The sequence below is a fragment of the Bicyclus anynana genome, chromosome 23 (assembly GCF_947172395.1).
Source record: "Bicyclus anynana chromosome 23, ilBicAnyn1.1, whole genome shotgun sequence".
Classification (NCBI taxonomy): Eukaryota; Metazoa; Arthropoda; class Insecta; order Lepidoptera; family Nymphalidae; genus Bicyclus; species Bicyclus anynana.
The window spans coordinates 8078227-8091118 of NC_069105.1; the positions used below are offsets into that span (position 1 = coordinate 8078227).

A 12892-nucleotide genomic window follows, 5' to 3' on the forward strand; every position below is an offset into this window, starting at 1 on the left:
TGATATATAAATATCTTTTTTTTATTATACTAGATCTATTTACAAGTTACATAGAATGTTTCTAACTAATATAATTAATTTCATAGTATTACACAACTTAGCACCATTAGATATTGGTATCGATTCGAACGCAAAGAAAAAGCTAATGCACTGAGTTTTTAGTCCATTGAAATGTTAAAATTTCAGGACAGAATATTAGAATTTTGTAGAGGACGCAATTTTATTTTTGGGACTTTTTTTAATTCAGGGCAAAAAGTTATATAATCAAATTATGACTTCACAAAATTATCGTAAGATGTATAGTTTCCGAGATATAGCGAAAAAAGTGTTTTCACCCCCTTTTTTCAAGATGGCGACCGGGGGACAAGGGTGGCAACCCCATAAATTTGAGGTTAAGCTTCTATTGACCCCCCCATACATGTCCCAAAAATAAAATTGTGTCTTCTAAAAAATGCAAAGCTCATGTAACATTTCTGTGGACATATGGCTCAGAAACATTTTTATAACATTTTTATGGTTCAGATGAAAATTAATTTTATTCTAATTCAGTCCAATTTAACAAATTGTCATTGCCAATTTCTGACTTTTGTAGGCTATTTCTTATTTGATTTGTTATCTCGTTTGCTTGAATCTTTACCAGTTTTACTTAAAATTACTTATAATTAATTTTGGGACCATTTCATTTTGGAATACATCACTCGATCGTACATTTATTGGAAGCTAACTATGGTAATTTCAAAGTGATCTTTGGGACAAATTCAGGGTTCAAACAATCACACTTATGTCATACAAGAGTGTCCAATACATATCCGTTACCGCTGTATGTAAAAACTGGTTGATTATTCGTTTGGTCTAGAACAGGTATGTAACTTTCTTGCAATATTATTGGTTGTCGACTCGACGCTTCGTTCAATTGCCTTTCTAGGATAGTGTTTTGCAACTCCTCTTTTTCTAATTCTAACGTTAGCTCATCTAATAATTTCATCCTAAACTCTAGTTCCCTATCTGCTGTTTCTAATTCTGTTGCGTTTTGTTGCATTTCCTTTTCCGAGTTACCTAATTCTTCTTCAATTTTGTCGATGAGCATCGAAACTTGGGATACGTTTTCACAGCTGTTCGCCTTATTTTCGTCCGTGTATCTCTTAACTTTGGCAGTTAATCGCACAACAAGTTCCTCCTCTCTGTGTAATCTTTTGTTTATAATTGCTAGTTTTTCTAGTAGTTCAATTTCTTCTCGCATTCGTGAAAGTTCATCGGCTGATGCGTCGGAATCTGTGTCGTTGGATGTTTGCATTAGTCTTTCGGAGTTAACTTGGCAGATGTCAGTGAGTTCTTTCGTGAAGTAATGTTCCCTCATCAGATGTCTTTCTCTTCTGGATTTGTGTTTGGTGTGCCGTCTGGGTGGGGTGCCGCTGCCTACGCCTACTCCGCTGTCGCTGTTACCAGCTTGGCTGTCGTTGAGTTCGCTGCATCTGCCCAAGTCCCTGAGATAGGATTCGAGGAGATAATTGGTTCCGTGTTTTTCCATTCTGCTTTTGTGTGTCTGGTCTTCTAGTTGGTCGATCAGTTTCTCCTGGTCCCTGAAATTGTAGTGTTTGGTTAGTTATTTTTTTGAGAATCAGACAAACTAATACTGCCAAATTAAACATATAGACTTCACATTTAAAACACCACAATTGTTATAATATTATTTGAACCCTTCGTGACAAAGCTTGCAGCATTGATGTATTTAGGTCTCAAGGGTAATGTCGCTTGTCACTCAGCTTCGCGAAAATCCTTCGAAAACCACCATTAAAAATCTAACTTTATTACTTTAATCGCAAGAGATCCTCGTGCGAATGGTTGTCACAAAGGTAAAGGCAAATAGAGACATGATTTCACATGATATCTTATTAAAAACTACAAAAAGATACGTTTTACACTTGAAGAATTAAGAGGCCACCTCCTCTGACCGCTATATGAGTTGTGTTTGAAGACTGACAAACTTTTAGCGTTCATGAAATAATGACATCTAACTATCACAGGTATCTATACTTATTAGAAATAAGTGAAGTTTGTGAGGGTTACCCTCAACAAAGGGGTAATCTACTGAACCGATTTTGAATTTTCTTTTTTTTAATAGGTTATTTGTAACTGTCATAGGCTGTATCCCCGTATTCCCACAGGAACGAAAACTACGTGGGTGAAACTGCGGGGCGTCTGCTAGTAATATTATAAAGAGGTTGTAGGGGGTAAATCTCTGGATCTACTGAAGTGATTATGAAAAATCTTTTACCAATAGAAAGCCATGTTGCGAATGCTAGTACTAACCTAAGTTTATCAAGCTGCTGATGTATAGTCCTGCTTTGATGCTGTATGACGGAGACCAGTCTTGCTGCCGGGTCTTCGCTTTTGGATCTAGGGGGTGGTGTGACTGCTCGGACTCCTTTTCTCCTTCGTCTGGACCTTGCTCGACTGCCTCCATCGCTGTCTCGACCAGAGTCGTCTTCCCCGCCGCTGGATAACCGACGAAGTGATAACCGGACCTGGATATACAGTGACATGATTAAACGTCAAATGATTAAACGTTTAGATATGATGTCAGGGTTATGATAGAATAACCTCTTGAAAGTTTAACCGCCACCATATTATTCGACGTTGCACTCAAGATCTTGTCGTCACGGGTTGGGGAAGAATTATTGTCAAGGTGATTCGCACTAAATTAATTTTTGCCGTTTTTTTTAAAGAAATACCCAGCCCAGCCGAGTTGGATTCGACGGTTCACCTCTTTCTCGAAATTGGACCTACCTAACTGGATCAAATGTCCCAGGTATATGTATTCGTCTACAATTTCGAGTGCAGCGTTCTCAACTATAACTGGGTGGAGCGATACATGAGCATTACACATTATTTTTGTTTTGCCCATGTTCATTTTCAGGCCCACCTGTTGAGAAACGCTGCTAAGGTCATTGAGCATGGTACTAAGGTCATCCAGAGTCTGTGCCATGATGACTACATCGTCCGCGAACCGCAGTTGAGTAATGTACTCGCCATTGATGTTGATGCCAAGTCCGCCCCAGTCCAGAAGCTTAAAGACGTCTTCCAATGCGGCGGTAAATAGCTTCGGAGAGATCACATCTCCCTGACGCACTCCTCGCTGCAACTTATTGGCCTCGTAGTCTGATCCTGAATACGGACTGACATAGTGGCGTTTTCGTACAAGCACTTCAACGCTTGGATATACCTGTAATCAATTCGGCATCTCTGCAATGACCTTAGCACAGCCCAGGTTTCCACCGAATCGAAGGCTTTCTCATAGTCCACAAACGCTAAGCAAAGTGGCTGGTTATACTCGTGAGTCTTCTGTATAACCTGCCGCAGCGTATGGATGTGGTCTATGGTGCTAAAGCCTTTTCGGAAACCGGCTTGTTCGGGAGGCTGGAAGTCGTCGAACCTATTAGCGAGACGATTCGTAATGACTCTCGAGAACAATTTGTAAACATGGCTTAGCAGCGAGATGGGTCTGTAATTCTTCAGCAAGGTGACCAAAACCAAAAGAACCAAAGAACCAAAGTCACCGACATAGCTCAACGAGTTGCGAAGCTGAAGTGGCAATGGGCGGGGCACATAGTGCGAAGAGCCGATGGACGTTGGGGTCCCAAAGTGCTGGAATGGCGACCCCGCACTAGTAAGCGCAGTGTTGGCCGACCCCCCCACCAGGTGGACTGACGACATCAAGCGAGTCGCAGGGATTCGCTGGATGCAGATGGCTCAGTATCGTGATGTTTGGAAGTCCCTACAAAAGGCCTATGTCCTGCAGTGGACGTCCATCGGCTGATATGATGATGTTATATGATTGGCTGGTAGAGCCAAGTGGTACCCACCTTATTAATTTGGGAAAGTGTGCTATTTATAATACCATCATTTATGATAATACAAGTGGACGCCCCCGACTTCGTCCGCTCTTAGACCTCCTTAATCCGACCCTGTCGCAACATCCGTTCTTAATGGATACCTACTAACTATAAAATACCTCCCTGCCGAATTTCAACTTTGTACCTACATCAAGCGGATTTCGTGATAGCATTTAACTAAAACTTGGGTGTAGGTATGTATGTACGTTGAGTAAAATTATACCAAAAATATTTTTACTTGCAAATCTCTGGAGTTACTCAACGAGTTTAAATACGATCCGAAGGTAGATTTATTTAAATCTGGAGCTCTGGAGCAACGTATGCTTTTATCAAAGATGTAAGAAAGAGAAGATATCCGAAAAAAATATTTTCTTTCTTTTTTGTTTCTACGGTAGAATTTCTTTCTACGCTATAAATGACGTCATACCTCATGCCGGGCGTCCCCCCAAGCAGCCAAGACGTGCAAGACTGGTACGTCGGGCGGTAAAGGTCTCTCCACACCTCGCCACCGCTCCGCTAACACCCACTCACCGTCGCCGGGACTGCTACCTGCTGAGGAGATTACACCCTTGTAATGTGGTAAGCCGTGATAGCCCAGTGATAAAATCTTTGGGTGACCCAGGACCAAGGACATCATGAACCGAAGTTACTCAGACCAATGGATATTTTCTAGTATAGACATGTTACGTGCCTAAAAAATCACCTCAAAAAGCGATCCGAATTTAGCTACTCCACTGAGCGCACACATGCACAATTTTGTGTATATATAATATAGGTGGTTTTTACATTTCCTGAACACACACGACATTGTAGACAATATTTAGGTATTATGTGTTTAAACTTTTGTTGTTTAATAAGCGACTAAATAAAATTAAGACAATTATGCACATTAGTCCCCCTCAGTTTTGATGCGTTAATGCCTTAACCTCTGGTATAAACTATCATTGACTTATGGCCCTTTTCAATAACTTATCTATCCGCCATTTCCCTTACTAAAGTTAAGAAAATCTATATTTCTGTTCTTATCTGCTTTTCAATAACCTACTGACAGATAGTTTGACTATGTAAAGATAGTTTGTCTGTTACTGATAATCGAGGATAGCTACCTATCCGTAATTTTGGGTAGTACTTAAACAAATTCACGTGAATGTCATCTGTATAAGGCAGAGTTTCTCAAACTTTCGGCTCCACGAACTCCTGTTAAAATCCAAGTGACAGCGAACCCCTTACTAACTAATGAAACAAACCCCGCCCCCCCCTGCCCAAGAAAAAAAATTGTTTGACTGTTGAACAAAATATGGTTTTTATTTGAATAAAAGGTAACAGTATTATTATTTTTCAATTATTTTCTTTAATTATTTTTCTTTTGTCTTCCCTTAGATGCCGTCTTGTTTTTATGTTTTGCAGGTTTTCATGTATGTATGTATGTGTGTATGTATGTATGTGTGTATGTATGTATGTATGTATGTATGTATATATGTATTTCTTTGTATATATGTATGATGTAGTTAAGTATAGTCTATGTATTTTTTTTTTCTCTCATTTATTTATTACTTCTTTTTTTTTAAATTTTTAACAATATAAGTATAAAATACAAAACATTATTAAAAATTTATAAAAAAAATTATAAAAAAAAAATTCACCCTCCCGCTGCGGGGCATTTGAGTGCCCAAGCAACCGGTGGTTAGGGCTCCAGAGTGAGGAACCTCCTCACAATACGCGCCGTTTCAAGAATCACTGCCTTTTGTATCCGACTCTTGATCCAACAGTCTATGTATTATTATTATGTATTATTGCTTAATATTTATGTATTTAAATTACTTAACTTTTCTTATTTTTGTGTGCGTATACCCGAATCGGTGCTTACGTTTTTTTTTTTTCTTCCACAGTGGTTGTCTGGAAGAGATCGCTCTTTAGCGATAAGACCGCCATTTGTACATTAGTTTCTAAGTGTTTTTATAAGTTATTGTTTATTTTTGTTTTTAATGTACAATAAAGTATATTTCTTCTTTCTTCTTCTTCTTCTTCAGTACCAAAAGAAATGTGTTTTGTAATATTAATGTGATGGGTGTGCTTGTTTCTTGTCGCAAATGGATTCAATGTTAGGAGTAATTTTGGAGAATTAATTCTGACTGGGTACCAGTTAAAAAGCCACCATTACAGTAAGTAAAGGTAGCCTTTGACGGTCAATTATTGTCACGTTTCTGAAAAGCAAACGAAACCCATGCGGCAAACTATACAAGTCATGTACGCAGTGACCAACACACGATCAATTATAGTCGCGGGTGCTACAGGAACGTAAGAATAATTGACCGTTTGTGGCTAGCATAAATCTTGTCGCGTACCCTACTTTGAGAAACTGCTTTAAGGTATGTGATACTGGTACTCTACCTTCAGGAGCGTCCTGTAAAGCTCTGACGATGTCAGCGCAGGTGGTATGCGCCTTGACCCCTCTCACCCACAGCTTCTGACCCCTCGCTATGACTCCGACCTCCTCGTCGCTGTAGTCTGACGATGAGGCTTCCATCACACCTGGAAGTATAAAAGCAGTTGTTATAAAAGTGGCCCCTTGAAATCTGAACCCAAAAATTAAGTAGGTAGATATGAATTGAATATGAAACAAGGCTAAAACTCACGTTTTTTTTTTATTCTTTACAAGTTAGCCCTTGACTACAATCTCACCTGATGGTAAGTGATGATGCAATCTAAGATGGTAGCGGGCTAACTTGTTAGAAGGAGGATGAAAATCCACACTCTTTTCGGTTTCTACACGGCATCGTACCGGAACGCTAAATCGCTTGGCGGTACGTCTTTGCTGATAGGGTGGTAACTACTCACGGCGGAAGCCTCCCACCAGCCAGACCTAGACCAATCAAGAAAATCTCAATCGGCCCAGCCGGGGATCGAACCCAGGACCTCCGTCTTGTAAATCCACCGCGCATACCACTGCGCCACGGAGGCCGTCAAATGATATTAGGTCGGAGTATGCCCGACTAGTTTGGAATCCATACGGGGCCCTTAGTCATAAGCTGGTTCTTGCATCGCGGCACGATCCAAACGATCACGCACCAGTTATCCGACCTAATATCGCGTGAGTTTTAGCAGTGTTTCATAATCAATTAATATGAATAACACTCACGATAGCTTAAATTCTAAAATAGGTAAATATGTTGTTGTTTAGCCCTGAATAAAATAGATATCAATTTGTGTTGCTTCTTTTAGGGTACATAACCAAGATGGAAACCTAAATAGAAGATACAGTAAAAAGACCAGGCGCTGTGAGTAGTTCAGTATGTATAATAGGTACGACCGTATTATGTTCACAGTTTTTAACTAAAAATAGCATGCAGATGATTTCGATGTTGCCAGGAAGTTTGTTGGTTGGTCCTTGTAGGTTTTTTTACCTTGCTCCCTCTAATATTGATTAAATGGACTAATCATAATACGAATATGCTTTGCAACAATTTTATTGCTTGTCTTATTAAGAACTAGCTGACGCCTCGCGGTTTCCCCCGCGTGGTTATACTATAATATAGGCTTATAGCCGTCCTCGATAAATAGGCTATCTAACACTGAAAGAACTTTTCAAATCGGACCAGTACTGAGACCAGCGCGTTCAAACAAACTCTTCAGCTTTATTAGTAGGTATAGATATCGAATTGTTTCTTAAAATTACTGAGACTAATAACAGACAAGACTAACTTTCGCATTTCTTATAATATTATCATGGATAAACGGTATCCCAATCAAAAAGAATTACGCAAAAACCTAGCCGATTTGATGGCGAAGTTTAGCTGCATTGTTTAGAAAGTTCCAGCCGTTATCGTATGGTAATCGCCACCCCCTCGTGCCAGCCAGTTCAACCCCTGACTTATGCAAGTTGTGTTGTTACGCGGTTGCCATGGTTACATGTATTGCGGGTACTTATACAACTGTACGAATGTCGATTTAGGTTGAATATATTTAAGGGGCTGTTTGTTACCTATACGTGATTTTTCTGTTTGATTTATAACTAACAGACGCTTGCGACTACGAAACCCTTCTATTAAATAGGAATCATTATCAACCTATATTCGACTCACTGCTGAGCTCGAGTCTCCTTTCAGAATAAGAGAGATTAGGCCAATACCACGCTGGCCCAATGCGGGTTGGCAGACTTCACACACGTAGATAATTAAGAAAATTCTCAGGTATGCAGGTTTCCTCACGATGTTTTTTCTTCACCGTTTGAGACACGTTTTCAATTTCTTAAAATGCATATAACTGACAAGTTGGAGGTGCATGTCCCGGGCCGGATTCGAACCCACACCCTCCGGAATCGGAGGCAGAGGTCATATCCACTGGGCTAACTAATTCTATATCTATACTAATATTATAAAGCTGAAGAGTTTGTTTGTTTGTTTGTTTGATTGATTGATTGAACGCGCTAATCTCAGGAACTACTGGTCCGATTAGAAAAATTCTTTTAGTGTTAGATAGCCTATTTATCGAGGAAGGCTACAGGCTATATTTTATCCATGTATTCCTACGGGAACGGGAACCAGTAATCATCTACTTCGTTACTTTCGCTAAAACTCGAGAACGGTTGAAAGGATTTATCTTATCTTGGTTTTGCAATGTTCGTGGAGGAATATATAAGGAAGGTTTTAAAGATACCAAAAATTAGAATAATTGTCGGGAAAACCATAAAAACAACCTTTTTTTATTTCCCATACAAACGTTAACACGTTCGCTGCAGCACGAGGTCAATTGACCTCGTACGTCTAGTGTCTTCGAGAGTTTAATAGGTAAGACAAAATTAGAATAATTGCTGGTAAAACCATAAAAAACAGCCCTTTTCTATTTCCCATACAAACGTTAAGAGTCAAAGGGTAGTGTAGAATAAGGATAGGGCAGAAATGCACATAAGTCAGCGTAACTTGACCGGGTCCGCTAGTCTGAATAAAAATATAAAAATTTACTAGTAAGCTGTTACTCTTGATAAAAATATAGTCTTTTTAACGATTATGGCTACCAGAAACCCCACCCTATCACAGAGGCGATAAGGCGAGCAAAATAAAGCATTTGTTATAAATCCACCAACCGCTATTAACATAGGCGCCTAAGTAATTTGAGTGGTGGATTCGTGACACGGCACCATTAGGCATTTCCGCTAGGGGGGTAACCCCCTACCATCCCCAAAGGTCCCCACCTTTACGCCCTAGTTCACCCTTCTGACATTTAAGGCACACCCCGACTTTGGCGGTAGTTGTGCGATTTTAGTTTAGACTTGCTTTTACGAGGTTGTAGCAATTTTAGTTGGGCTTTTTTTATTTTTTACAAGTTAGCCTTTGTAATTTTGTCTTTAATTCCATTTAATACTTTTTTATGTATTTATGGTTTTTAAACTTCCTGAACACACAACTCCATATTGTAGACGATATGTAGGTTTTATTTGCTTAAATAACGTTCGTTGTTTAATAAGCGACTGCATGAAATAAAGATAATTATATATATTTGTCCGCCTTAGTATTGACGCACTAGTGCACTATCTCTAGTATAAAATATCATTGGCACCAGGAGTCGATGATGAAACTAATCCTTTGGTTTCAGAATAGATACCTACTTAACTAATAGACGCCCCGCAGTAATTATATCCGCGTTATCTTGCTTGTTGATAATGTAGCTTTCCATTGGTGAAAGAAATTTTAAAATGGGTTTGGTTTAGGCGTAGGTAATGGCTGAAAGCGTAATATAACTAAGGATAACTAGAATAATAAGTCATTCCTTCAAAACTGGATATGAAAAGGAAATGCAAAATCGTCTTATAATTTCAAGACTGTAGTTAAAAAAACACACGTTATAGAAACATGGTGTTTTCTAATTTGCCTCGTTTACCGCTTAAATGGTTCAGTTAAACGTTTTGCGGTTAAATACAGGTCGGTAAGTAAGTTATAACTTATACACCAATGAGGTACTTAAAGTACCTTACTAGGTAAAAGTAAGTTTATTAATCACTAGCTGACGCCGTGCGGTTTCAGTCGCGTGGTTCCCGTTCCCGTAGGAATAAGGGATAATATATAGCCTATAGCTTACCTCGATAAATAGGCTATATAACACTGAAAGAATTTTTCAAATCGGACCAGTAGTTCCTGAGATTAGCGCGTTCAATCAAACAAACAAACTCTTCGGCTTTATAATATTAGTATAGATATATTATATTTTAATAAAATAGTAGATAAATTAATATAAATCTTAAAGTCACCCATGAACAAGATTAAGCCAGGAAAACTGATTGATTTTCTGAACGACTACGAAATTTCTGGAGCCAATTACAGATTTCATTTTCGTCACGAGAAGACACTTATCGACCTTTTTTTTAAATTTATGGCCCATTTTAGAGTCACGCGTGTCTCTATAAAAGAAATGATATTTGAATCTCGCTACTACAATGTGTTTGTGGTACAAATGCTTTGTACAGGGGCATAGCTACCGCCGTATCAGCCGTATCAATGATACGGGGCCTTCGGACTACAGGGGCCCCTTACGTTTGAAAGTAAATTAATAAGAAAAATATAATCAACAATCTCACTTAAACTGGCGCTTCCCGAAAATAAAAACCTTAAAAAGACTATACTTATTATAAAAGAGTACACCCAACTAGAAGCTACTAAGATTTTCATCATCATTATCAACCCATATTCGGCTCACTGCTGAGCTCGAGTCTCCTCTCAGAATGAGAGGGTTTAGGCCAATAATCCGCCACGCTGGCCCAATGCGGATTGGCAGACTTCACACACACACAGAATTAAGAAAATTCTCTGGTATGCAGGTTTCCTCACGATGTTTTCCTTCACCGTTTGAGACGCGTGATATTTGGAGGTGCATGCCCCGGACTGCTTTTGAACCCACACCCTCCGTAATCGGAGGCAGAGGTCATGTCCACTGGGCTATCACGGCTCGTTTTCTTAGAATAAAATTGAATAAAATAAGAAATAAATAAGAAAGAATAAAATAAGATTTTCTTAGAATAAAGAAAATCCCTGCCCGACCTATCGAAGTAAAAAGTAGGGCCCTTTACTAGTCTTTTCAAAAAGGGCTATTTATAATTAGGTTTACACTAAAAACAACAAAGTATAATATTAACAAATAAGTCCAGGTGTGTGGCGCACTATAGTTAGCCCACAAATAGTCCGTCTGTCTGTATTATGAAGTGTTCATGCAACTGGCCTGATTACTATACAGTAGCTTAGTTAGTGATGTACCTAATACGATAAAGTAAACTAATCGATATTTTATACTAGAGTGAAAAACTAAAACTGAAGTGGACAAATGTGCATAATTGTCTTAAACTACGAAAGCTTTTTTTATATGCAGATAGGCAGACTTCAAGCATGCAGAGAACTAAGAAAATTCTCATGTATGCAGGTTTCTTCGCGATGTTTTTCCATTACCGTTTCAGACACGTGATATTTAATTGCTTAAAATGCAGATAGGCAGACTTCACGCACGCAGAGAATTAAGAAAATTGTCATGTATGCAGGTTTCTTCACGATGTTTTTTCTTCACCGTTTGAGACACGTGATGTTTAATTTCTTAAAATGCACATAACTGAAAAGTTGGAGGTGCAAGCCACGGACCGGATTCGAAAGGCAGAGGTTATTTCCACAGGGCTATCACGTATTTCTAGACATGCTATTAACGAATTAGTACTTAATTTAGAGAGGGTAGTACTATCTATAAAAAAGATATATATATCTACCACATGATCACATCACTATCACATCACTAGTATCCTAACTGGCGAATTATCAGTAGCCCTCGCTCGGAGCCTAATTATAGACAACGAGCCGAACGCCGGCACGCAAGGACGTGCGGAATTATCCGTGACTCACTGCTTTGGAAAATGAAAAACAATGGATCTATGTATGTATGAAATCGTTATTGTTGTGTGTGTTGTGATGTTTATGGATTAAAAAAAATGAGCTCTAGAAGCTCATTAAGTACATTTATTTTTATAGTCGTAGTCCGTTACTCTAACTGAGTGAAATTCTGATTTTTCCTGGTAATTTTTCAATCTTAGATTTAGATTTCAGTCTTGATCTTTATAGTATATAAAGTCTATATGTTGCTCCAGATTTTGCTTAATCTCTGTAAAATCTGAATAAAATCCAATAGGTAGGTATTTTAATTATAAATTAACGCAAAAAGACGGGCAGAAAATATTTTCGAAAAATGGTTTTCGTGATTTTGAATTTAAAATCCGTTTCGGACTTGATTGATATAAAATGTATGTCTTTTTTATTCTTATTAGAATTAGGATATTTTGAAAAAAAAAAACGTACAGTAATAGGTAACCAAACCAAACGTTGAACCGACATAAATAAGTTTAAATTAAACAATTTAGAAACTGGCATTCGTTAATTGGTAATCAAGGTTAACTTGAATATTTGAATGCCCACACAAATTTGGATTAACAATACGCTTAGATTGACATTCGAAATTAATTAAAAACTGAAGTGCACTTGAATCTACGATGTTTACATAAGGAATAACTATAGTAAACCAAATTAAACGACCTCATTATTAGTCGATCTCATATTTCTTTTCAAAATCTCAATGGGTACATCCTAAGATTATAAAAAAAAAAATGTGGACATAGATTTATAACACATAGATAGAGTGTAGTCGCAGGATTCGTAAGCCTTTTTACGTGCCCCGAAATGGGAGCCCTTAACGCAACGCAACGCTACTATATGTACGCTTGTGTGCATGTCGGCGAAGGTAACTCAATGTGTCAAAACTTACAATCAAAAACAAACAAAATTATAGTAAAAAATTATAACATAACGTTTCAAAAGTGCTTGTAAACTAAGCCTACTTTAATTGAATGTTTGTCTTTGACTTTTATATGCCGCTCCGAAACATCGTCTAGCACCATCTAACCGGTGTGATTCCGCTGTTTAATTCTCGTCGAAGTAATATTCGCCTATAATAAGTTTTATTAGAATTTGAATTTT

At 38.3% G+C, this 12892-nt stretch overlaps 1 protein-coding gene across 5 annotated transcripts in view; it reads right to left on the bottom strand.

Moving 5' to 3' along the window:
- Positions 1 to 64: 64 nt before the first annotated feature.
- Positions 65 to 12892, bottom strand: part of LOC112054819 (ras association domain-containing protein 10) — a 136987-nt gene continuing 124159 nt past the window's right edge. For 4 of the 5 annotated variants that reach the window (XM_052888580.1, XM_052888581.1, XM_052888579.1 and 1 more), the window contains 4 exons: positions 6285 to 6425; positions 4321 to 4445; positions 2311 to 2525; positions 65 to 1580 (listed from right to left, as the gene is read on the bottom strand). In XM_052888580.1, coding sequence (XP_052744540.1) covers positions 785 to 1580; positions 2311 to 2525; positions 4321 to 4445; positions 6285 to 6420 — 1272 coding nt within the window. In that variant the 5' untranslated portion in view covers positions 6421 to 6425 and the 3' untranslated portion in view covers positions 65 to 784. The remainder of the gene's footprint in view (positions 1581 to 2310; positions 2526 to 4320; positions 4446 to 6284; positions 6426 to 12892) is intronic. The other variant, XM_052888583.1, reaches the window with a different exon arrangement.